Genomic DNA, 26,764 nt, shown 5'->3' with positions numbered 1-26,764 from the left:
TTGTAATTTTACAGTGTGCTAACTAAAATACCTCAGAATACTGTATCACATCTCTTCACAAGTAGTTATATACAGTTGGATCACTACTTTAATCTATTTTTACTGAAGGATGTGAATTGTTCTTCCATCACTGTCTGTGCGTGCACTCGTTTAGATGTTAGTGCCTCATACTGTGTATGTCTTACAATAACCTGAAAGAAGCTATTGTATCTAAGCCTTTCTCCAATACTAAGCAAGGAGTAATATTGAATGATTTTCTTCTGACAGAAGAATATTAGATCTAAAAATGGAAGTGGATTATTCCTTCATAACCTGACAAGCTGCAGTAGCGCTCATCTGTTTTGTTTGATCAGAAATGATTATTACGTCTATATATACTGGCTGATATTAACTGTTACCAGACTGAGAACTGAGTAAATTACATGCATGCATCACTGCTCATAATCAGTCAGTATATAATTAGGGAATCACAGTCAAGAGTGTTTAAATAGAAATTTGTATTTACATCAATATCAACATCAAAAGAAAAAAAATCTGTAATATACATCCTGTAAAATGACAGCTTATCTTACCTCCACACAAAGAAAACAAAAACAAACCAAATGATCTCTTGCCTCTTTTTGCACTTCATTCAAACTCTACAAAGTTCCATTTTCCTGAAGTAACAAAATCTGGACATAAAATGAAGTTGTTTCCTGAAAAATAGAAGAGAAATTGATATGTCTTCAAGTGGATTTCATTCCATTGGTATTTCTCTTTCACAGCAAAACATGCTTTGTTTTTTTCTGGATGTAAAAACTTTCTGCTGTGGGACTGAGACCTTCCAGTCCTCTTTGCCCTGCACTGATAGCTGATACACTTACAGTACATAACCATCATATGCTATTACAGATCAATGATATGTACCCATTTACCATCAGAATAATATAACACATATCATAAAAAATGTACACCAGAAACCTCAGAAACTATACAGAGATGTGGAAAAATATCTTTGGATCGCGCATGTTGAAAAGGTAGATTCAGCGGGTTGAGAATAACAGTCAAAAGAAGATGCTGTGAATAAAATACACTCGACAGACAAAGCTGGTGGTAGGAAGAGAACTCTGCTAGGACCAGGCCTGTTGGTGAACTGAAGGGTGTTTTCCCGTCCTCACTGTACTGCGCACGCGCACGCACACACACACACACACACACACACACACACACACACACACACACACACACACACACGTACACACACGCAGACACACGCACACGCAGACACACGCACCGCAACAAAACAACTAGTTTACGTAATCAACTGTCCTGACAGAATTCGCCGTCACCACACTAATAAAACCTCTGACGGTGTGAAAGCTCAAACCTTCAACTCATCAGATCCTCGTCACAAGTAAAAAGTGCCACTCTAAAACATGAAATACACGACTTCTGGGAAAATTTAAAAATACAGCATTAAGAAAATGACAAAACAGAGGAAGGAAAACCCAAAACACACCTGCAATATTTGCAACGGCAAAAAAAAAAAAAAAAGAAAAAAAGAAAAAAGAAGCAAAACAACCAAATCAGTATTGACCTATGGGACACAAAAATACAACCAGGTCTCATACTTTGTGCAATAATGGGCCTTTAAAAAGCATGTCTGATATATTTTGTAGGATATTTACAATTCATATTCACAGAGGACATTTGAGACATCTAATACTGCAGTACCATTTGTTTGCTTAGAACAGGGTAATGATGCTCAGTTACAGTCTAAAGCATAGAGGCTAGAGTTATTGCTCCAATCTGCATAACATAGTAAACTGTGCTTATAGCTTCCAATGACTTTAAGAATGAGGCGCATCCAAAGGATAAGAAAGAAATAAAAGAAAGAAACCCATTGTTGTGAAGGCATTGAATCTCTAATAAGGCTGTAATGATGAAGAAATATTGCATCAATCTTTATTCCACACAGAAGCCTCCAGGTAAAGTGCAGCCACAGCCAGTTGTACCGTAGTCCCGTTCTGCAGCCTTACCGTGACGCTGAATACTGCCCGACAGCTCCGGGTCATTCATGTGAACACACACAAACATGCGCGCACACACACACGCCCACACGCATACACGCGCACACACATACACACATACACACACACACACACACAGGTATTTTGTGTTTGTGCATAACCTAAATAGAGTTCGGCTACAGCATGTGAGGCTTCAGTTGGTGATGAAACCTGATGCATGCTCGTCCTTGTAGCTAACTTCCTCCACAATGAGCAGTGCGATGTGTCGAGTCTCCTGTGTCACATTTTACGCTGGAGAACTACTGTGTGTGTGTTTGTGTAAGTCCAGCTCTTCTCCTGGCCCAGGCTGCTCTGCCACAGATGAAAGGCTCCAGATTCTGCTGTCAGCCACAGGTCGTCAACAGTACTTCTGCAGAGACAGAAAAAAAGGTTGGACGCGTTAACCTTTCTACCAGTTATAACAGAATGTCTATATCTCTCTACAGAGTTTTAAAACCTCAGCCGAGTCTCTTGTAAGGCCACTAAACTCCCATGTGTCAAACAATTAACTACCTGATCAGGTCCCATTGGCATTCTACCCATTCCCATGGGGTTCATGCCCATTTGGCCTTGCATCTGTCCTTGCATCTGTCCTGGCATTTGGCTCATCTGTCCTGCACCGGCCCCGCTGACTGGCCCAGGTCCACCCATGGAGCTGTTCATCATCATGGGCCCAAACTGGCCCTGGTTACCCTGCTGGGGGAACTGTTGCTGGGGGTATGAGCTGGAAGACCAGAAAAATAAGTTTTGACATCAGCCATTTACCACTTTAACCTAAAGAAATATTACACATGGACAAGACTCTTATGGGTGATAAGTTACTGCTCAAAGAAGCCTGCTGTTGCATACTTGCTGCGTGGCATGCCGCCCTGTGGCCAGCCCTTCATGTCTCCAGACGGGTACATGGGCCCTCCCTGTGGGTTTCCCTGCATCCCTGGCATCATTGCGGTCTGAGGGGGGCCACCCATTCGTCCTTGCATCATGTTTCCTGGAGGGCTGCTGCCTGGAGCCATGAATGATGGGTCCCCCTGCTGGTTCATCCCTGCAAGTTCAACGACAATAACAACAAAAGAACAGTCATGAGTGTGAAACTTGACCATCCAGGAGGAAACGATACAGTCAGCCAACTCTGTTTCAGTCAACTCACCATAGTTACCTCCATAGTTGAAACCCTGCTGTCCAGGTTGGTTCAAGGGGGGGCCTCCCATGGGGCTGTCCATGCCTGCTGGTGCAGTGACATTTGGAGGAGGACTGAAGCCTCCAGCTGCCCCCTGCCCCTGCTGCTGTTGCTGTTGCATCAGCATCATCATCCGCTGCCTCCTCATCTGCATGGTCATCATCTCCCTGCTGCGCTGAGCCATCATCTGTGCGTTTAGGAAACCAGGCTGCGGAGAAACATTAATAATTTCACCTTAATTCGTCAAATGGTGACATGACTCGCTTTATTAAAAATGGCAAGTGAATGCACATTATATAAGACGTGAGGAAGTGCTGACTACATACCTGACCACCCATGGCTGCAGGCTGCATGCCTGGCTGCATGCCAGGTTGCATGCCTGGACGCATGGCAGGGTTTCCTCCAGGGGCATTTTCCATCTTCATGCCTTGTCGGGTCTGGTTCATAAACTGTCGGATGATACAGGATAAAGTTCATTATGACAGTTTGTTTATTTTGATGTTCATTATTAACATAAGTCAAAAAGCTACCCACTCCCCCAAACAAACAAGGTGACCTGCCCTATTTTCTATATAACGATATTAAGGTCACCTTTAGGTTAAATATGATCTGAATTTGTCAGTGTGCTCACCTGCTGCCCTTGCAGTCTCTGCTGTAGCTGCAGTCGGAGAGGCTTGGTGGCCAACATGCGAGGTCTCATCATGTTTGCGCGGGGGTTGCCCATGCCACCCATACCCACCATGCCAGGGAAGCCTCCCGTTTGGCCCATCTGATTCATCATGGGGTTGAAGCCTCCCGGAGACTGACCTTGCATCGTGTTGCCGCCATAACCGGACTGCATGCCCATGGAGGGGGGCCCTGGGGGCCCAGGGTAGCCCTGGCCATACATGGGTTTTTGGTCTATGCCTATGGAGGAGTCTGGCCCTGGGAACGGCTCTGATGGTGGGCACTGACCCTGACCTTGATCCTGGCCCTGCTGGTGACCTTCAGGTCCCTGGGTCTAGGGTACAGAGAAGCTGCATGTAATGCTAGTTTGGACTGCATCAATCGTAATGCAATATTAACACATGGTTGGCTAAGGGTAATTGATTTAGCTGCTGCCAGAGAACATACATTAAACACATATATACATTAAACAGCCACATCAGAATCACATGTACTACATCAGGCTTACAGATTAGGCAACAAGAAGCTGAAAAACTGGAAGCTGAATAGCATTAGTGCAAGCTAACATTCAAGTTGAAGACTTTCAATGAGCCCAAATTCACATCACATCTAATTAGAGGAGCTAAAATAAATGTATGCTGTGATGTAAGACCACTCTCTCAGCATCTGAACCTTTTTTTTTCACCAACTTTGTATTTACTTAAATAGAGAAAGCAACAAGCACTTTATGTCGTAATATTGTTTTTATACCTCTCACTTTATTCAATAATCACTGTGTAATTTAGAATTAGTGAAGTTACTGAACCACTGACATTCATTTGTGGCTGTAGTGCCAACACTGGTGATGTGTAATCATCTCCTGTTAAACAAAATGAGTGCGATACATAATTTATACTGTAGCGTGTCCTGTACCTGGCCCACTATTTCAGGGATGCCTAGGGCTCGATCTATTTCCTGTAGAGCAATGACATCTGCAGTGTTGAGCAGAGAGTCCAGCTGGTCCAGAAGTGCTCGTTCATCACTCGGGCCGTCGCTGTTGGCCAGGGGTCCCAGCAGCTCATCCAGGGGGTGTGCAAACTGTTCCCTAAACCAACAAATGACCCAGATGTTTAGTTGCTTCAAAGAAAGGAGACTGTGATTAATGTCAACTTCTGAATTCAGCTTGAGGTCTAGAAAGTTGGAAAAATGAAGCGGGATAGGGTTGTGTACCTGTTTGTGTTACTCTGTGGTCTGTCCATTCCTATGGCAGAGTCTGGCCAGGAGGGCGACTGAGGTGGTGGTCCATGTCCACCAAATGGGCTCATACTCATATTGGCTTCATTGGTACCTGCAGATGCATTCAGAGAGGAGTCTAATTCACATATCTACTTTGCTTCATCATATTTGGCACCAAGTAGGTAAAAGCAGAGCCATGTGACATACCCATCTCCATGAGTTGCTGCTGCAGCATAGACCTGGTGTTTGCAGGTACACTATTGGAGCGGTTGATCATGGGTCCTCCCATTGGGCCAGAGCGACCCATGCCTGGGTGACCTGGTCCGGCCGCAGGGCTGCCACTGGGCCTCGTCATCCCCCACTCCCCTGGTCCTGCCATGGGAGGGCGCTGGGGCATTCCCATACCTCTGCCCATACCTCCTGAAAAACACAAATCCCATTCCCATTGAGCATTTCATCAGTACACTTAGCCACACAGTGAAAACTGGACCCTAAGCTTCTGGAGTTCCATTAAAAAATTAAAGTAGGTAGTACTTAGAAAACAAATATCCCCATGCTGTCGATTCTGTGGGACCCTGGTCTACAGTATATAGAAAGCCAGGCTGTCTTGGGCATGCGAAGAAATAAGTGTTTAAATTACTTGTTGGATTGCCTCTTGGTGGACAGAGACCCATGCCTCCAGGAAAGCCATTGGGTACGACCCCAGGGCGGATCGGAGCATCCATGTTCTCCTGTTTGACCAATGTGGGACAGGGGACATTCCTTCTCATGGCCAGCCCACCTCCTACTGCTCCTTCTACACCCATGGGCTTGGCGTCCATGGACAAGGCTCTTTGATAGACACCACGCTGAGCTGGAGGCATGGGGCCTTTCTCCCCATCTGAAACACACACAGTACCAAGGAGAGCGTAAATACCTTCACACATTTGGGTTCTCAGATTCGAAACAACGGGTGCTACATGAACGTCCATGGTGTGATACCTAATGCAATACTTAACAATGCATAAACATTTTTGCAGTCCAGTGTTTCATTTGATGATAGTTTAGATTTTAATCACTGACTTACCATGTAAATTGTCAGGCATGTTTCCTTGTTTGTTTGCAACTTCCTTCCCTGCTCTGGAGTCTGGTTCAGGGTAGAACCCAGTGTTGTTCCTTGGGACACCGAGAATGGTCTCCAGGGTCTCCGTCTGAACCACAGAGACACAAGAAAGATTAGAATACCATGTTCTAGTGTTCTAACAATTTGTTTTTCCTTGTTGGGAAAAAAAAAAAAAAAAAAAAAAAAACTTGCCTCATCAGATGGCTCCAACTTGACTTTTCCATCCATACAGTCAGAGCTGGTGACCCCTGCCCCCTGAGCTCCTCTCCCCTCCAGCTCCTCCAGCTTTGGCTTGATATCACCACCTTCTTTAGAGTTGTCCTTATTGAGGAGATAGTGAAGGAGGGCGTGAGGCTTCTCCTTCTTGGGGCTGTGCTGCTCCTGTTTTGATTCGGATCCCCTAACTCCTCCAGGGGCTGCAGGTCCAGGATCTGAATCCAAGCTGCTCTTTCCAGTGGCCTCAGCTGTGATACGCGCCACCTCATCGGGAGTGTTCCCGTTCTGGAGGAGCTTGTGGAGGATCTTGTGCTTCTCCTGCAGAGACTGACTTGTTAAGTGTCCTGTGCCAGCAGAGGAGGACACAGCACCGTGACTCCCGCCCGTAGAGGAGGATACTCCTGTTGAGGAGGAGGGGCTGGTGACACCCACTGTTCCATCTTTTACCTCAGATGTGGAGCTGGGTCCAGAGTTTGATGTGTGATTAGGTGGCACCAGCTCATCTGTAGGGGAGGTGAGGAGCTGCAGAAGCTTCCTGTGGCATTTGGTGTCAGGGACCCGTCGATTGGATTCTCCCCCGGTCGGACCCGTCTCTCTGCTGGCCTGGCTGTCTGGCTTGTCAGGAGGGCCCTCACTGGTGGGGGTGCGAGGGTGTGGCTGCGACTGCTGCTCTCCTCCAGCCCCCAGTGAGCTGCCTGGGCTCTTGGTGTCAGAGTAGGCTGGGAGGCCTGGTTTACATGGTCCCCCTGCTGACTGATTGGTGGAGTTGATACTCGGGGAGCTGTCAGGTTTGTGAGGGGGAGGAGAGGTGAGTGGGGAAGGCATCGGATTGCCTACTCCCTCACTAATGGCTTGGAGGGCATTCAAGGAGCTGCTGGAGAAGGTGGTACCTCCTCCTCCACCTCCAGAGTTACCAGGGTGACTGGAGCTCATGGGAGAGTTCATACCTGCAAAAGGACAAACAAGAGACATGGGAACAATTCATGAATGAAACAAATAAGCAAAATTTTGGTCTAAGGAGTTTTTTTTTCTACATCCAAATAACCTGCAAAGTTCCAAAAAAAAAAAAAAAAAGGTTTGGTTAGTACCTCCAGGAGAGAAGGGGCTGGCACCCATCTTGGGGCTTCCTCTGACTCTGGGTGAACCCATGACATTGTGTGGGGGGCCGTTAATTCCTGGACTGACCTGAGGGGGACTGGTCATTCCCATCCCATACCCTCCACCTCCAGGTCCACCTCCTCCTCCATGGAACTGACCCATCTGCTGATGCTGGTGCTGCTGCTGATGCATGCCATGGTGGCCCATCTGATTCATCTGGTTCATGGGCCCCAACTGGTTCATTGAGTTCATGGGGGAGTTCATTGGATGCATGGAATTCATTTGATTCATCTGATTCATGTGACCCATGTTGTTCATCTGATGCATAGGATTCATCTGATTCATGGGATTCATTTGATTCATCTGGTTCATGGGATTCATGCGGTTACCCCCAGCATATGGAGGCATTCCTCTTTGTGGCATGTTGCCTTGTTCAGCCATGCCATAACCCCTGTTCATGCCCATGCCCCCTCCTGGGCCCATGTTCATCTGTTGGTTGGGGTTGTTCACACCCATGTTTTGAGGCCTCATGCCTCCTCCCTGGTTTCCACGATATCCATTCTGCTCCCTACAGGAAAGTATGAAAAATAACAATAATTAAAAACAAAACAAAGTTTAGGCTCTACAATGCAGACAGACATTCATCTATGTTTGGTGAATTCCCCCTCTTGCTAGTTTTACTTGTTAGAGTATTTGCACCTTTGTAGCAAGTGTGTGGACAAGAAAGAGTGTGGTTCATTGGTGTTGGGATTCCTGCAGAGATCGCTCCTGGTCTGGGCTGTGACTGGGGTGCCGTCAGAGAGCGAGAAGCGGTACAGTGGGGTCTCCGCATGGCCATTATGGAAAGCTGGGGCGGGAAAAAAAAGGATAATTCAATCATCTAATAAATAGATGATAATAAGACAGATCATGCACACTAACAACATTAACAGAATGAGGAGCTGCCACAGCTTGCAGCAGGACTTAAGCTGAATTTCCATATAGTTGATTTACACATGCTGCGATGCGGTCACAATACAGAGGATTGTTATTTTCATGCAACACAAGCGCACAGAAAAAGCTGTTGCTCAGCCTGTTGATATGTTTGAAGTCACTGCAACAAGCTTGTGTAACGTCTTTTCATTCCAGCTGCTTCTTATATAATTCCCCCTTTTAAAAACGGATCCACTGACATAAAGTGTTAATTTTTAATTAAACATGTAGTTCACTCCGAAGAAGTCAATTCTTGAACACCATAAAGTCAAGTGTTCTTTGTGTCTGGTAATGTCTCCTGATGTATTGAAGATTATTTATTAATGTCTTGAGGCTCTTGCTCACATCTAAAGGGCCATATCCCACATACCAAATGTTTTCATAAGGTGATTGGTGTCCTGGTACATTCCTTGTGTACTCTGGTGACTGCTGCCTTCTAAACAAAGCTCAAAGCCGCCCTCCTGGTGCCCATAATAATGGATCATGACCATGACGATGTCTGTGACTATGCTCTAATTCTAGGTAGTCCATTCACATGTAAAACAAGTCTGGAAATTTAAGTTGCTATTGCATGCACCTGCTAATGTAGCATGCTTTAAGGGTTTTTGTTTGTAATGATTTAAGTGACGGTGACAGAGAAGGTTAGATGGTAGGAAAGTACATCATTTACATACCATCTTGATAGTGACGTTTGTAGGACCAGGGTTGTCCCTCGCTGCGATGGAGGAACATCTGCATGCAGCGCCTCACCAGGTCCTCCCAGCCTGGGCGCATAGTGGTGTGAAGAGAGGCGTGCTGTTCAATTTCAATCAGTTTACCTGGAACAGAAGACACAGCTGGGGTTAGCCGAAGGATAATGGCTAGTGTTGGCAGCGGAAAAAGGTGACAACTTTAGATGCAGTGTATAGTCCAAAGTCAGTGTACTAGGAATCTATGGCGTACATCTCTAAATATCTAGAATAACACGGAGAACTTGGAGATCTTATTATCATGTCAGGACAAGTAAAGATGATAACAGTGGGGAAATTTTAATTCTAATGTTTGTTTTTTAAAGGGGTGAAGCTAGTTGGACTTAAAGCCTTTGTAAGGTGGTATGCCTAACAAAAACCTTTCCAACAGTCATGTCACATGTAAACAAAATGAATACACTTGGGGAGGTACATGGATCTATTACATGTAACACAACGGTAGCTCACCAGACAGTTCATGGCGTGTGCTAAACCTCTCTGTTCTCTCTACTGCAGTGATGCGTCGTGCCACACAGATCATACACGACTGCAAATCTGAGGAAAGAGACAACACAATGTTAAGTAAGTATATGTCGACTGCTTTCACATATTTAATAGTTATATTCTGTTTTATTTTCTATTTTTTGAGCTAGAAAAAAACAAAAAAACAACAACACAAAAAAAAACATTCAAAGCTGTTAATTATGACTTTCACCTTCTCCCTCCTCCATCATAGCCCGGGGCTGAGTGAGGGCAAAACACTGCATGGTCTCATAGCGTTGGCCTCCAGGCCTCTCTTCTGACAACCCATGACTCTGACCATGACCAAAGTTCACCAGCATACGACAGTTGAAGGTGTGACTCTTCTGCCGGGGCGCATCTCCACCCCATGATGCCCCATTTGGTGCTACCAAGAAAAAACAAACAAAACAGATACTGCTTAACAGATGGGCATGACTGTGTGTGTGTATGTGTGTGTGTGAGTGTGAGCATATGTGCACAAGAGCATTCAGATGAGTTCAATCATCTCAGGTGTGTATGATCTTGAATGCGTTTGTGCAAACACAGGTATAAACTTGTGTCTCACCATTGGATTTGGGTAGATTCTTGTGAAACTCCTCTCTGTCCTCATCGTGGATGATGTTGTAGACACTGGTGTTGATCAGCTCCTCCTGCTTGTACTGCAGGTACTGGGTCACATTGTCTGACACAAATACTATGCTGCCTTCTCGGTTCACCACAAACAGGAAACCATCCAGGGCCTAAAAACAGCAGGGCAACAAAATGGAGCGTCGAATTGAGGAAGACTTGTTACATTTCATATAAACCAGTTGAGACATTTCTTCCAACTTCAAGTGAGCAATAACAGCAAACCACTGGTCCAGCATATGGAAGGGCAACTAATTGGTGTTGGTCTTTTGCCCCACAGGGATTGTCCCCAAGCTGACCTGTAGGAGCAGCGGTCCCAGATGGTCCTTGTCAATGACCCCTTGACCAGTGGAGGACACATCCGCCTTCTGGACATCATCATCACTGCAAGAGCTTTTTCCTAAGGACAGATAAAGCATGACTACTGATGAAGAGAATTATCATTTTACAGTAATGATCTACGCATCTGGATTTTTACAAGGTACTTTGTATATTTCCATTGTGTGGCGCAACACGAAAAGCTATTATTTTGAGATTTGAGTGCACATGACCTGTATGTTTTCTGCAACAGCAGAATAGATGTTATTTTTTTGTATTTTTCATCATGTTCGTGATATTTTAAAGGCAACTATTCTACAATTCACAGCTGGCAGCTTCATTTATACAATGTATTGAAACACTTCTTCTGGCCACCAGGTGGCAGCAAAAGTCATGGATGCATGGTTAGCATGCCTTTCTATATTTAAAATCAGCATGTGTCTGAGGCTTTGTTAGATACCACTCACTCTATGTACCAGGGTTATCTGCGGTGCGAAACACTAAGCAAAATGACAAATAAGACGTCACAGGATTCACGTCACTCCATTTCTAACTGAACTGCCTTCATGAGCAAACAGAACAGAGAAAGAAGTGAATGAAAAAAAATGATAGACACCTGAGAAACTGATGCAAAAAGCAAAGATGTGCAAACAGGGGGAGAGAAAGGTGTGTGAAATGGACAACAGAGAGAAAGAAGAAAAAAAAGGAGAGGCCCTCCATGATTCCCATCCTGTAACTATGGCAACCTGGCTGCACAACGCCGGGGCCAGCAGTAGCCAGCTGTGACCCTCCGGGTCTCTCTCTCTCTTAACCTCAGAGATCTAATCTCAACCAAGCTGGAAGAAAATATCTACCTTTGCATATCTAATCATGTCAAATCTGCAAAAAATGATTGGAAAATGGCCTAGGGATAGGAGCGACACTAAGGTCTGATTTCTGAGTCACCAGTGTCGTTAGTCTCCCAGAGAGAAGCTTGGTTTGGCACTAACTGATACACGCAGTCACTGACAGCCTTGAGCCATGACCAACAAGGACTGGTCTCAATTACTGGTGTTCATTTACCCCCAGTGATACAAACAGCCAAACTGGCTGTCAGTCTGAAGCAGCCTGGCCACGAACCAAACACACCACTTCATCACTGGCATCATCTGTCCTGCAGCAGGGTACTGGACATGATTCAACTTTATTCACTGTTTAGTCCAGACGGAAAAAAAAAATGTTTGTGTTTGTGATCAAACAACAATCAAGTTATGGTCAAATTCTATGTTTTCATATACTGCTTTGCTCATGACCGGGAGTGTGTGGTTGAAGTTTGTACAGTGGTGGTACCTTGCTCTTTGATTTGTCGGATCTGCCTCACGGTCTCCTTGAGGATGGCACATTTGTCAGGCTTGACGTTGAAGCTGTCGATGTTGGAGAGATTGGCAGAGATGAGCTCAGCCAGCTCCTCGATGTACTTGCTCTCCTGTTCCCTCCGACGCTTGTCACACCTGCCGGGGCGCCAAGGGGATTAGACATGTTGCCATGGCAACCTCACCTCCCTATGCCCCGTTCGTATGCAGGCCATACGGCCGTGGCTCTGATGCTTCAATTATTTCGCTCGCAGCACACATGCACATGCGCGCACACACACACACACACACACCAGGGAGGTAGGGATGTTTACGTGAGGCTGGGAGGAAGGAAGTGACCTGATGCACTTGCTGACATTCACACCGAAAACAGCAGCAGCCAAAGTGAACTGATATATGAACGGCGCTTAACAGAATTTACAGCACTCACCCTAAGCCTGGTGTGTCACAGGTGGATAGTTTACGCTTGCGGTCGGAGCACAGCGGCTCCAACGAGTTGTCTCCTACGCCACTCATCTTCAGCACACATCAGCACCTGAAAGTACACAGCCGCACGTCATATGTACATACACACACATAGCCAGTGGAACATGATCAGAGGGAATGGACTGAGTGTGGTTTTATATGCTCACATGTGTGTAGTAAAATCTCATGAAAAGATAAGCGCAAATTGGTTCATGCCCTCATCTGAGAGTTTTTGAAGTCCACTCTGAAATTACTCTAAATTCAGGCAAACCTTGAAAGCTTAGTGTCAAGTTAAAGGGGGAAAAAAAAATCAAACAAACTCCCCAAGCTATTGAGGTTATAAATGAAGTGACTTCCAGGGGAAGAGTAGAGTGTAGATTCCTACAGATTTATGAGTGTAGACTATCCAGTTAGTAAAGCAGCCTTGGTTCCTTCTTAGTGCTCGATGGGAGTGAAATCTCATCTGTTCCACTGCGAGGAGCGACTGATGATGATGTAGTGATTTGGAGCCTCAGGGGAGATGGGTCATCCTGCGTTCAGCCAGCCTGCCCACTAGAATGATACCACTCTGCTAGCAGCGGCAACACAAGTACACACTGCATATACAAACTGTTTTCAGTACACTTACATGCTCAGGCATGTCAAGGCACAGTCTGTAAGAGAGATGTGTGTTAGTAGGTACTGTCCCAAGAAGGCACATATTCACCAGACTGCCTCTTTGTCGAACTACCTGGGACTGCATGAGCAGAAAATACACACTGGTCAGGCTTGTGTAGCCTAAAACAGTCCAGCCCAGGCTCCACTGTGTATTCCAGGGAATAGTAAGAATGATCCGTCTTCCGCATTCTCCATACTCGCCTACATCCGCTCTTTCTTCCAATAGGTTTTAACTGCCGTTTCCCCCCCATACCATCCTCAAAATACCCCTCCCTTCTCTCCCTCCCACCCTGGGTGTAGTAGTACTGAGCTGGGGACCCTGCCCTTATTTCCTTGCTCTGGCATTGCCCTGTGTCTGACCCCATCAGAGTTCATGTTAGAGGAAACCTCTGCAACCAGCCTCTAAGGTCACAGCTCTTTCCTATTCCCACCCAGAAACGAACACAAAGCTGTAGCGTGTTCCACCAGATTGTTCTACTACAAGTCTATCCTGGACTTTGTGTCTGCATGTGTGTATGCGCACACGCGAGCACTCTTAAACACAGAGTGAGCTCATTCCAGAGTGGAAAACTGTAGAACGGATGAGACCCATTATGCAACTCCTGCTCCACAACAGCAGGCTAGGACATGCAGTCCAGTCACCCACCACCGCCACTATTACTAGAAGAGCACCAAGTCTCAGACACACACTCTGCGCCATAAATCTGAACCGCATGCTTCTTGTCTGTCTACTTTTCAGCACCCCTTTCAAAATCCGCCTGTCCTGCTCTGGCTGTGACCCCCCCCCCCCCGTTTCTCTCTTTCTTGCTTCCTTCCTTCCTGCTTTCTGTCCTAAGGCTCACCTCTGCAGCAGTGTAGAAAGATGACATCAGCCCTCAGTCAGCCTCACATCCTGAAACGGACAAACAGCAGAGCTGGGGGCTGCTGGGAGTCTTTCTGAATACAGGGAATGCACAGCAGAGTAGTACGATTTCTACTCCAGCAACGGGGAGGCAATGCTGAAAACCTGAATAAATGTAAACAGGTTTCAACACTGAAATACGATTTTCTTAATAAAAAGCCTCCTTGTTACAAACACTGTAGCAAAACAACTATGTTCTCCTGGAATTCAGACAACAGCATGGCACCATTTGCTGTTCACTCATTTTAACACTTTGCTCTATAGGTGTCCTCTACTTGGGTCGGCAGTTTTCAAACCTTTAGTGCAGAGTGAGATTGTGAGCAGCAGCCCACCAAAACCACAGATGAGTCTAAACAGGCCTGGCAGCATGCCACTAACCTGAATCAGACTCATTTGACGATGTGAAACTTGCTATGGGACAAGGTGAAGTGTTGCACAAACCATCAGGTTTGCAAACAGCAGCCACCAATGTGCAAAATATAACATTTCATGGTCAAAAATAAAATGGTCTGAACCTTTGGCCGGTATGGATTGACCACCTGGAGAGTGTGTGTATTTAAGTGTGCGTTTCTGTACATATACCACATGCTCACCTTGGCCAGTACAATCCCCAGTCAAGCTCCATTCAGGGTACAGTGTCACGTCAATGTCTTAACATCTCCTGAAAACAGAAAGACAAAATAGAAAGTTCAGGAACTGCTGTACTCTCTGAATGTCTGGATGAAAAAAGCACGAGCTCTTTTAGGGTTTTTTTGCTTTCACAGAAATTCATGGGAAAAAACTGATTTCTAAAATTGCACAGGAAGCCACAGCAGAACACATCCTGTTTGTGTCCTCCCCTCAGCCCGTTCCACTGCGTCATCACTTCCCTTTCCTGGAAATGTGGCCACTCATCCTCCTTATTTACATATTCTGTTTATCAGGTCTCTTTTTCCCTGTCGTCCTGGTTCCTACTCACACCATGTATGTTTGCCGCTGGCCACCAGAAGCTTTCCATAGCTTAGCTGAAAAAAGAAGGCCGTGTGCACATGACACCACTCTCACAGAGGTCAGAACATTCCTGAAAAAATGTTATCAAATGACTGCTAACAATAAATGTAAACTGTGACTGGTCAAAGACCTCTCTTCACTGTGCAAATAACTAATCAGTCCTCTTTTTGTTGCTCTGTCACTATTTATAGAAACCATGAAGCAACTGAGCATGTCACCTTTCATTGCCACCATTTATTTTCTTGCTTTCTTTGACAGTGCTAAAACTACTTTGAGAGACGTTAGTCAGACACTACACATGTGCCTTCATAAGCCTCAGTACTTTACCATCGTATTCCTAATCACAGTAAAGAAGGCCCTCTGGTGTTTTGTGTTTTCTCATCATAGCAATTGGATAAGCTTTCATCATGGCAACAGAAATGAATCCTTCTTGAGTTTGTCAATTCAAAGCAGCAGTTACAATATTACACTTCAATATATAATAACTTTTGTGTACTTAGGATTTTTCTAGCCACATTTTAATATCAAGGGACCTGTCATATGGCCCTGGCCCACACACTGGAAGAGTCCTCTGTGTTTTGGTACAAGCTGCTCCAAAACCACTGACCTTTAGCACCATCATCCCACTGCCACAGATAAGCCTGTCAAGCCCTTCATGAAATCCAATAATCACACAGCTCTAAACACAAATTCTTCATAACACAATCATGTGTGACTTAAAGATTTACTTTTCAACTACTGCTGTTCTCCAAGGGCAGGCTAAAGAGAAACAACAGATTTCACTGAAAAACAAACAAACTTGGATTTGAAAAATGTTTCAGCTCCTTAACAGAAAAAAAATCATGATGCCTCCATTCAGGTTTAGTTTTATTACTCCTAAGTTTAGCTCACAATAATCACAGCCACAAACAGGCAGCAGTTAGAGGCCTGCTACCTGCTCTGTCCACAGCTGGTGTGTGTGTGTGTGTGTGTGCGTGGGATCCTCCACCACAGACCACTGATCACATTAGTCCAAAACGCAGTCCTGCTACTGAGCTAATACTGCAGCTGAATAATTTAACACAGTGAAAGAGAGAAAAGCGTTCTCTTTCTGTCAGCTGTCCAAACAGTTTAATAATAAAATCGGCTTTTTCTAACACCAATACAACAAATGAAGAGTTCACAGAAACCGTGGTGAAAAGGCAACATGTGAATGTTATTAAGCATATTTTTCTAATGTTTAAGTTATTTTTAAACCCTTCACTTTCATTTATTTGAAACTTAGTTAATTCCTGCAGATTCTGTCCTTGTTTACTGACACACAGCTACAAACACACAGCACATTTAACTCCTAGAACTTAAATGTAATTCAGACCCAAGAGATGTGAGCTTGAGTCGAATGAATATGGACCGCAGGAGGTGGAGGAGGAGTCAGGGCAGATTTAGTAGAATAAAGAGGGGGAGGAGGAAGGGGAACAGGGAGGGGGAGGGGAGGAGAGCAGAGACACAGTTCACAGAGCTGCTGGATATCATTCAGAAAAATCTGATATTGGTAGCAATTCTAGTTCTTTGACTTTGATATAGTTTATTAGCTTAACTTGTTTGATGCCTTTTTATTTTAATACAGAAAGTCTCAGTGGGTCTAAGCTTTCAGTGCAGTGCCGATAACAAATCACTGGGATTGCAAACAAAATAAAATATTAATGCTAATATGCAACATGTGTCTAATGCTGAGTTGTGTGAAATCATCACTGAAGCAGCAGGGAGTGAAGCTGCAGGTTGCTGCTGCTAGTCAGGTCTGATTTGGAGGAGCACCCAGAGGCCCCGCTCAGACCTGGCATTAACATGGGTCACATGTGATCCAATCACAAGTGGACAGCTCTAAGTTCAGGTGTGAACGCACCCAAAACGCATTGAGGACGCATTTAAGATCTGAGATCCAATCGCTCAGACAACATTCAGAGGTGGTCTGGGCCAAATGTAGCCTGATTCTTTTAGCATGTGATTGCAAATGTATCCCAGGCCACATTGAAGGATGCCTGAAGTCCTCTGCCACAGTCTAATTGGTCTTTAATTATTGGCGGCCTGCCACAATATTACAATGCCACATATTGATTTTCAATGTTTTTACTTTTTAACCATTTCAAATGGCTAAAGCCTTATTTCATTGTAGAGCTGTGACTGGATTGTACAACGCTCATTTTAACATGAACATTTTAATCTTTTCTGTTTTTAACAATCAGCCACATTGTTGATTTGGGAAAAAAAAAAGAAACTTTGTTGTGACATTGAAATACTGGCTCTGATTTGCAGCTGCAGTCAGTGGCTCTGTGGGAAAGTGGTTAACACTGTCACACAGCTCACTGAAAGTCTTGAGATTGGTAATGCTCATTCGACTGTAAACCCGACTGTTGAGAGGCTCATGAGATACTCAAATCAACATCTGATGTAGCTTGGGGCACTTGTACACTTCACGTGTAATTACATGTGGATATACTTTTTTATGGACAATATTTCAGTGTTTCGTGTTGACTGTGCTTCCTTTAACTTGTCAGTAAACGAACTTTGAAAATGAATTCACTTGTTCAGCTGGTCAAAACTAAGGGGGGGGGGGCAGGGAAGAGACACAATCTCTTGTATAACTAACCCCTTTGACTGTGAGGGGCTTTACATCCTCATACCTTCGAAACTACCTGCAAACATTGCAGCCACTCCCATACCAACCATGTGTTACAAAACAAGTAGTTAAACGGCATGATTATCTATCGCATGCCTGGAAACTCTCCAATCAAGCATGACCTCACTCATATGAGGAAATAAAGGGAGCACAGTGAGAAACTCCAGGGACATAAGAGTATCTGTCTCCTGATTTTCATTTTCTCTCAGAGAATGATTTTGCACACAGCTTATGTGTGTGTGTGTGTGTGTGTGTGTGTGTGTGTGTGTGTGTGTGTGTGTGTGTGTGTGTGAGAGAGAGAAACAACTCTCCTCATAAATGCCAACATTCCTCATTGGCTAAAATATGTTTGAATGGAAGACATTACAGAATACAGACTTGTGTTGTTTTTCCTATATGCCTAGCAGGTATAAGCTCGAGAGCCAATCACCCCTGTGGATCTTTAAACAAATGTGCCTATCCTCTCTCAGATGTGAGGCTGATGAGATGAGGTAAACTTTGTTGTACTCAATGACATTTCGTTTTTCTGCACTCTGCGCAATCAGATATTTCAGTTAGTGTTATAAAAATACATGATTTTGATATAAAAGGCGTTTGGCAAAAGGCCAGAACAGCAGCAGTGTCAGTCCGTCAGTCAGGACCAGAATAGTGAGGAGGACATTCCTGCTCAGCCTGAAATGAAGCCTGCAATCTGAGCCCCCTGTGACAAAGAGCGGCAGGCCCAACAATAAACACTGACCCACCCAAAACAAAGAACAAACTGGGCCCACATACACACAGTTATAGACCCCCAAAACACACCCAAAACTCATGTACCCAAACTGTCCTTATTATATCTGTTATAACTGCGTATGTGTGTGTGTGTATGAGAGAGAGAGAGAGAAAAAGAATAGTTTGAGGGTTTTGAAAAAAACCCAGTAAAATACTGAAAAACTACAACAATGAAGCTGAAGGACGTGAACTGAGCTACTAGAAGCATTTTGCATCATTACTTCAATGCGCACACACACACAGGCAAAGACCCGCACACACACGCACGCACGCACACACACACACACACACACACACACACACGCACGCACGCACGCACGCACGCACGCACGCACGCACGCACGCACACACGCAGCTAGGTAATAAAGTAACAAAAGGTGTCCACTAGAGTTTGGGACATCAAGTGCAAAAAGGAAACAAAAGGACAGAATGACTTCCTGTTTTTCCTTCAAAGAAGCTCTCCACCTCCTGCTGAGCATACAACCAACTATACACTGGGTGCAATTGGAGCTCACGCCAATCCCAGCCTCAATGTCTTTATTTAACAACAAATCCTGGGTAATTTTGAAGCCATGTTTCGCGTAATGCACATATTGCCGATGTGCAAACTGGGCCCTCGTGGACTTCAGTCATGCAGAAAACTGAATATTTACTTAAAAAATTATTTAAAATAATGCAAATTAAAAAGTTTACTGTATATTTGGATCACATGTGTAATTTTCTCTCTTTGCCAAAGATACACCTTGAGTTTTAGATAGATAGATAGATAGATAGATGTTTTAAGGTAGACCTCTGAGTATTTACAGATTTCTGTTCTTAACTTATTGAGTGTGATCACAAAACTAACAAGTTTGTGGCAAACTTAAATGACAGGAACCCATTCACACCAACACAAAGTCTTAACTGGAAGCCTACATGTACAAAGAAAAAAAAAGCCATTAGGAGATGTAGACCCTGTGAGCTAAACGGAAAGCAAAGTAGCAGTAGTAAATTTAGAATGGGCTGCCTTTATAATTGGTTTGATGTATCACAGGCATGTGTTGTTTAATAATGTTACGCTAAATAAAATACTGTCCAAAAACAATGAGCAGTTGACGAGGAGCATCCTGTGAAGCTTGTTAACGACACTCAACTGAATTATTCTTGTGCAACTAACTGTGCAACCAAATGAATCTAAATAAAGCACAACCTTTCCACAGTGTATTTGAGTCTGTCAGTGGCATGCAGCATAATGTGTGAATGAAACACTGTAATGTTTGGCGCTGGAAGTAGCTTTGTACTGTAGGTAGGATGCTGTCACAATCTACTTCTAAGGCTGTGACAAAGAAAAGGAAATGCGTATGGTTCTACTGAGAAATAAAATATCCACAAGCTAAGAGAGCTAAGCATGCTAATGTTAGTAGCTTACTTAAGAGTGGGCAATCACACAGTTAAATCCATTCTATGCACTTTTGCTCTTGTGCTTTCATAGGGGAAAAACACTATGATTGGACAGGGGAAGGGTTTAGCAAAGGGTAATTGCAAATTATCCTTCTTGATGTTTTCACTTTAGTGAGTGAGACCCCTAATGGTGAGATATGTGACACATGGATATGCACGTCCATACCCAAAAGCACTGTGTCCTTATGGCCCGGAGCAAGGAAGAAAGGACAAAGAATCAACTTAAGCGCAATTAAAAAGAGGTGTTCCCTTGAGAAACTTACATCAGTTTGAGTCAATGAAAGTGAACATAAATCAAATACTTTGACTGCTGATAGTCATGTCAGTAAAATTAGAAAATACAAAAAAGAAATTGGACCTCTAAAGTTTTTTGAGATGGTTAATTAGTTCTGCATTGTAGATGAACAGACGATGCTAGAACCAATCATTTTTTAGCATTGCTAGATGGCAGGAAGAACAATGGAGCCATGGATGACGTTGCTGCTCTTGCTTCATATAATTTAGAACCAAATTTCACTTTGTTTTGCAGCCATCTATCATCTTTACATTTTGGGGATTCCCTCTTAATTCTGAGGGAAGATAACTTCCAGAAGCAAACATTTCTCATAGAGTCAAATGCACCCCAGTTGTTGTTGGTGAAAACAGCTTATTGCTCTTTTCTTGCCAGCTTTACACATGATTTTAATGAAATATGGGCAAATGGGACTAAACTGGAGCCAGGGGGTTTTGATGGCAAGATGGAGAGTGCCGCCACACAATGACACTAGAGGATGGGGATGAGGAGGACATATGTCAAGCATGTGTGTACAAGTGTGGATTTTAAAAAAAGCCAAGCTGTAAATTGTTCAGAGAAAGCCTCCATTTAGATGCCGAGGCAGCTGTGAAATTCCAGCAAAGCTGCAAAACAGGACTGAAAACAAACATAAGGGACGTTTGTCTGTAGTGAGTCTGGTGGAAAGCAATATGTTTTTGTCACTTTGTTCCTCGGCATATTTTTAATGTGAAGGTTCATTGAAACCATGTCTGAGTTGTGAAACTATACTGACAAAAGTAAAAAAAAAAAAAACATAAAGCCTAATTTGTTTCATGTCTGCTTTACCAACTTCACTGACTTCAGCTGTTTTCCCGAATGCACTGCAAACCTGAACTTCTCTAGACATTACCCAGAGGAGCTGTATGTGTGAACACAAATATCCAAATCAGTTGAAAAGGACATTAAACGGACTTTACCCTACCAGAACCCAAGTACAAAGTCAATGTAAAGTCCAGTTGAGCCCATATGTGACTAGAGCAGGTCATTGTCTAAAGAATTTGCAATGAGCGAGTGGGCGTGATGGTGACGTTTCTATCCTCATCCCACGCACTCTACCCAGACGCCACCCCTCACCTCAACCAAACGGAGTATTTCCAGTAGGTGAGAACGTGTCTCACACGGACAACTTCCAGTTGTGTGCTACTGTGTGTGAAAGAGCAGCTCCGGACAGCGTCTGGAGTTCATATGTGAAAACTACTTTAGATAAGTCTTTCAAATGAAAAGCCTCAACAAGCGTGACGAATTTAGAGTTAATATTAAAGTCACACAAGGAGCAGTTCACAGTGGCATAAAGCACACCTTTCAAAGCCACGGTGGTGACGCAAATATAAGAGCAGACAGAGACACACCCTCACACAAGCTTATTGAAGTTTGTGAAGCATTTCAGAAAAGCATCAATGAGAACATGAAATCCAACCTGAGGGTTCAATTTAATTGACCAATCAAAGCCTAAAATACGGGGGGGAAAAGCAAATGTGTAAAAGGTCAGCTTTGTTCTGTACATGTGAGCAATTTCTAAATCTAATAATCTAAGTCAGACATGAACTTTGAGGATGAAAAATGAATGTGGGGAGAATTATCGATAAATGAAAACACTGCTCAACCCATGTGCAACATACTGTGACACCAATTATATTAGAATATATTAGATTAATTTCCTCATATATGAAATTCACAATACACATAAAAACAAAAACAAACACAAAACAGCTATTTGTTCTAGTAGCTTTTTCCTCAAACTTGAAGTGTACAAAATGTCCATAGATGAATGTGGTGAGGGAGAGAAGGTAGTTCAAAGCAGAGGGAAAACTGCCTTCATAGGGTTGCTTCTCCCCCTAGAAAAAACATCCCCCACCCTCGCTTAACGCACACAACACACACAGAGCTCAGACAGGCTGTGTGTGCATCTCCCCATTTTTCTCACACAAACTGCAACGTGTAGAAAAACCAGGGAAAATAAATGAAGGTGGAAACAAAGAGGTGGCAGATTCCACTGTGTGTGTGTGTGTGTGTGTGTGTGTGTGTGTGTGTGTGTGTGTGTGTCACACACATGCATCTCCTACAACTATCCATCATTAATACAGACAAAGAACAGAAAGGAACAGGAAAGGACCCACGCGGGCACAGATTAAACCAGCTAACTCACTGCACAGCACCACTTTACTGCTGCATCTCTAACAATCCCTTCATATTTTCCATAAGCTTGACATGTTGGTGTGTACAGGGAGGTGATAAGAGGGAGGACACAGCATCGTCCAAAGGAGACCACAGTGACCAAACAAAATGCAGGCGGCTGTGATCACACAGGGCTAATATTATGGAAATTAGCTCATTAATCAATGGCTAAACAGTCTTTTATCTGGGGAGCCAGAGCTCCGGGGCCTGATCAGCTTCCATGCTGCCCAGTCTGATAACGCACACATCTTCACTAGCAACTGATACAGATGCAGCGGGAAGACAGATCTCACAAAGCCACAGATAATTCAGTGTGAAGATATGTCAACCATTGTAATTACTTTTGCCCATATTTTTAAATGACCTCATGTTGATACAAATACGGTGCTGGGATTTAACTTTGCTTTTCAGAAGCAGTTTGTGTGCTTGTGTAAACGTTTCAACTGAGCCTTTATGTAAAACGGCATATATTCATTTTCAGACCGCAGCACAGCTCTGACGATTTTCTCTCTCTTCCCTTCCTCCCTCCCTCCCTCCCTCCCTCTTGCTCTTGTGTCTTTCTCTCCTCCCTCATTCCCCCCCCCTCCTCCTTTCCCCACCGTCCCTGTTGGATTGGTGGAGTAAACACAGGAAGAGAGCCGGCTCTGTTCCACCACACCAGAGCTGGAGCTGGGCGTTCCTGCAGAGCTCCTGAGCCGGGGTCAAAAGTTTACTGTGGTTTTCATTTCACCTTTCCTCAGCCAATCACAGCGCCACACTGCAGTGGCTGAACTCTGACCCCCGCAAAGAATTCCACTCAAAAGATGGTCTGACGCCAGTTTCTGAACTACAACCCCCCCATCTCTCATTTTTCCCCTTACTACTCCTTTTCCTTTCTTTCAACTGGCCAGTTTCATGTGTTGACAGAGCCTAGGTAAAAAAAAAAGATGAAAAAAGAAATGAGGTACGAGGGGTAACGGAGAGCAGGAGCAGAACTGTTTTTTTTTTTTTCCATTCTCACTGCAATGCATTTTTAGAAAACTATCAATACCTGCTGTCATTTATCTCTCAGTGTGATGAGCTGTTAACCACAGCAGATAAACAAATAAATAAAATAAATAACAACTGAGAATCACATGAAGATCATTTCACAGTCTGACAAATAGAGAGTATTTGAGTTTGCTTTGTTTCAATCCCATAGAAAAAAAACCCCACAGATCTTTATGGATTATAAAAAGACAAAACATAAACCTCATCTTTGGGTACTGGTATGCTTTGGTTTTCCTTATTGACAATGCTTTACAGAGCTGGCCACACATTCTGCCACCAGCACCACATGCTGCTCAGTTCTAGGTTAACACTATTAAAAGTGTGTTTAAATGACTTATGAGGACAGGCTGGATACAGGGGTCACAAGGACCAAGTGTTGAAAGACACACAGAGAAAGCAAATGGGGCAAAAAGGAACGAGGAACTCTGCTCACAACACTCGAGAATCTGTTTATGAGTCAAATCAGAGCTGCTCAGTCTGACCACACACACACACACACACACACACACACACACACACACACAAACACACACGCTGAACCATAATCCAACTGTGCGTTTGTTTTTGTCTTGGTGACACTGCACTCTGTTCCCATCTGCTGAGTGATTAAGCCTGCACTGCTAATCAAGGCCCTCACACTGTAAGGGAGTGGGGAAAGGCTGACACACACTGATCGAGCAGACACACGCCAGTCCTTGCTTCGTAGTTTTGACTGAACAAAAACACATTCAGGGTGATTGTTCCTGTAGACCAGCATACTGTTTCAAATGAAATCCAATTTGCTGGGTTCAGAGATGCTTTCAAGCCATCAAACTGAAAGTATGAACAAAAGAAAATATACAGCAGTCTGTTCTTTTTGTGATGTTTCCATGTGAAACTCTGTAAGGTACTTGGAGTGGACTCAACTCTTGTCAACTCAAAGATTATCCTGTAGTAGTCCACATGTCAACAAACTGAGTTAGGGGAGAGTTTTGTCAAACTGGTGTTGGGACCCCACGTATTTACAAAATGCATCTAACTGGCTCCAGCCTCCAGCCGTTTAAATGTTTTGTATTTACTGCTGTTGGAATTCCTTGTCACTATACTGACTGCAGCTCTTCTAAAGTCTTATTTAAGTTTAGTTTATTTGTAGTCAAGTAGCAAGAAAACTTGCACACATGTATTTACTTTGTTGGAAAATTTCTTTCCATCTTTTCTCACTAATAATGACAGATCTCTACCAGAAACTGAATGCCGAACTCCTGCTTCACTGTTCTTGGGCTTCAAATGACATCAGTTTGTTTTGTTTTCTTCTTAAAGCCTCACGTATCTTTAATAATTCTGTGCAGCAAGAAATTGGACCATTGTTCCTCAAATTTGGAGTAAAAATGTGTTTAATTGAACCTGAACGTGGACTTAACACAATGCATCAATACTGCACCTGGTCAAATTTAACTGTGGAGACCATAATCTTGATCACAACGGTAACACCTATATGCAAGTAAAATAATTGTGCAGCATTCATAAATGTCTTTCTTTGTCTCTCAGTTAGAAGAACACACAGCAGGTTCCTGTCAGACACATCCACTGCCATGCATAAAAGCTCATTTGTAACGTGTTAGCACATGTTGTTTGTAGAACTGCTGGGCTGCAATGAACATATTTTTCCTACAGTAGTAAAATTACACCACATAAATAGAACTCAAAATGTTTACACAATCATATCTGTAGGACAAGGAAAATGCAGCATCTTCTACCTTACAGGCCACGGTTTCTTCAGACTTCACAACTCAAACATTTAAAATGTCTGCTTTGAGTGTACTGTAGATAATCGTGTCTTTAAGCAATTAAACAAAATCCATTAGTGCAATTCACCATAATGACGGACTTATTGCTTTAATAGAAATTTTGCATGTTGCATCCTGCTTACATGGAAAGCAAATAATAAATTATGTAAGCTGGACTGCTCAACTACTAACAACTAGTCTTCCAAATGTAACACTATAAAAAACACTACAACCTTTCACTCCCTTGAATTCAGTTTTATGTAAAAGGATATGATTGCAAGAAATATGACATTCAATTATTAGATTTTAGATTTTATAAAAAACAAAACAAAAAAACAAACAAAGAAAAGGCTAAACTGACAGACAACGTACATACAATGCCTAAGGAAGAAAATAATCCATCTTCTAATCAGCTTGTTTTTCTTCAAGCGCAGCTGAAAACAGTGAGTATCTGTGAGAAACTGTGAACCTTGTATCCTTGTTACACTACCTGTGATTACCATCTTTGTGCATCTGATCAAGGAAATTTACTGCAGCTTACAAAACTATGCCGGTTGACTTGATCCACACACTTGTTCTGGTCCGCCACAGTGACTGTGTTTTTGGCCCCCAGATCTGTCAAAACTCTACCATCTCCAAACTCATAAATTGCTTTAAATAATGTTTCATTCGATTTCAAAGGTGACCATGTGGAACAAGTTAGTTACTGTGGTGCTAATTGAACAGGGACCCTTACTTCTCCTACTTTAGTCATACTGCAGTCATATAGAATCACTTGTTCCAGTATGGCAATAGCAATCGGATGAGCATATATGAGCGCATATTTGGCACTTGCCAAAAGTAGAGCCGCCACCATACGAAACACTGCACTAATGTCCAGCTTTTTGTGAGTGTTGTTTGGTATATGAACTCTGCCACTGGTGCAAAGCTTGATGTGATGTGGCAATGTCAGGAGGCAAGTGTTAGCTCGGCTATTCTGGGGACAACGGTAAGCTCCAGAGCAGCAACCTTTTGATTGGAGTGTTGCCTTAACGACAAGCCACATAAACAGGGGATACGTCACCAGGCACAGTGAAGAGCAGTAATGCTGAAAGGAACATTTTCCACTTTATTCAGAAAGCAGGGGAAAAAAAATTCAGCCCAATTAAGAATAAGTGTTGTAGAAAAAAAGAATACTAATAAATTATCTGACACATGCCTTGCCAGTGTTGACATGCTGTAGTATGTCTGGGGCTTTAATGATGGCGTGGAAGGTTGTCATTCACGACTTGACTTTTCTTTGAACTCAAGGCTGCAATAAAGCACTTGTGGAAAATTCAAAATTCTTTCTAGCACAGTGCTGTGAGAAAATGTCTGCATACTCACTGCAGTATGTGCTAATTTCTTTAAATGAAAGAAACTTTCAAGTTGCAGGTGAAATGTAAGCTAGGAGACACTCAGTCCCCCTACGGTCCCTGCTCGCGTGGTCTCATATCCTCTTACAACTTGCTGCAGCACCATGCCAGCCACAGCTGCCTCTCAATCCAGACAGACCCAGAAACCACACCCTACTGCCACATA

The 26,764-nt window shown here is 43.6% G+C and overlaps 1 protein-coding gene across 3 annotated transcripts in view; it reads right to left on the bottom strand.

Annotated features, from left to right (window-relative positions):
• Window positions 1-482: 482 nt before the first annotated feature.
• Window positions 483-26,764, bottom strand: part of ncoa3 (nuclear receptor coactivator 3) — a 32,340-nt gene continuing 6,058 nt past the window's right edge. Inside the window, exons 2-23 of one of the 3 annotated variants that reach the window (XM_023399021.2) lie at window positions 14,658-14,725; window positions 12,472-12,576; window positions 12,019-12,179; window positions 10,671-10,771; window positions 10,310-10,484; window positions 9,938-10,129; window positions 9,691-9,777; window positions 9,169-9,312; window positions 8,222-8,369; window positions 7,513-8,090; window positions 6,401-7,371; window positions 6,173-6,296; window positions 5,747-5,986; window positions 5,314-5,526; window positions 5,101-5,218; window positions 4,804-4,975; window positions 3,857-4,225; window positions 3,552-3,674; window positions 3,196-3,433; window positions 2,898-3,090; window positions 2,562-2,772; window positions 483-2,418 (exon numbers count right to left, since the gene is read on the bottom strand). In XM_023399021.2, coding sequence (XP_023254789.1) covers window positions 2,407-2,418; window positions 2,562-2,772; window positions 2,898-3,090; window positions 3,196-3,433; window positions 3,552-3,674; window positions 3,857-4,225; window positions 4,804-4,975; window positions 5,101-5,218; window positions 5,314-5,526; window positions 5,747-5,986; window positions 6,173-6,296; window positions 6,401-7,371; window positions 7,513-8,090; window positions 8,222-8,369; window positions 9,169-9,312; window positions 9,691-9,777; window positions 9,938-10,129; window positions 10,310-10,484; window positions 10,671-10,771; window positions 12,019-12,179; window positions 12,472-12,557 — 4,656 coding nt within the window. In that variant the 5' untranslated portion in view covers window positions 12,558-12,576; window positions 14,658-14,725 and the 3' untranslated portion in view covers window positions 483-2,406. The remainder of the gene's footprint in view (window positions 2,419-2,561; window positions 2,773-2,897; window positions 3,091-3,195; window positions 3,434-3,551; window positions 3,675-3,856; window positions 4,226-4,803; window positions 4,976-5,100; window positions 5,219-5,313; window positions 5,527-5,746; window positions 5,987-6,172; window positions 6,297-6,400; window positions 7,372-7,512; window positions 8,091-8,221; window positions 8,370-9,168; window positions 9,313-9,690; window positions 9,778-9,937; window positions 10,130-10,309; window positions 10,485-10,670; window positions 10,772-12,018; window positions 12,180-12,471; window positions 12,577-14,657; window positions 14,726-26,764) is intronic. The other 2 variants (XM_023399023.2, XM_023399022.2) reach the window with 2 other exon arrangements.

This window comes from Seriola lalandi, unplaced genomic scaffold, assembly GCF_002814215.2.
Source record: "Seriola lalandi dorsalis isolate HSWRI2012SDOR001 ecotype SW California unplaced genomic scaffold, Sedor1 jcf7180002050280, whole genome shotgun sequence".
Classification (NCBI taxonomy): Eukaryota; Metazoa; Chordata; class Actinopteri; order Carangiformes; family Carangidae; genus Seriola; species Seriola lalandi.
This window is presented reverse-complemented; position numbering and strand designations above follow the sequence as displayed.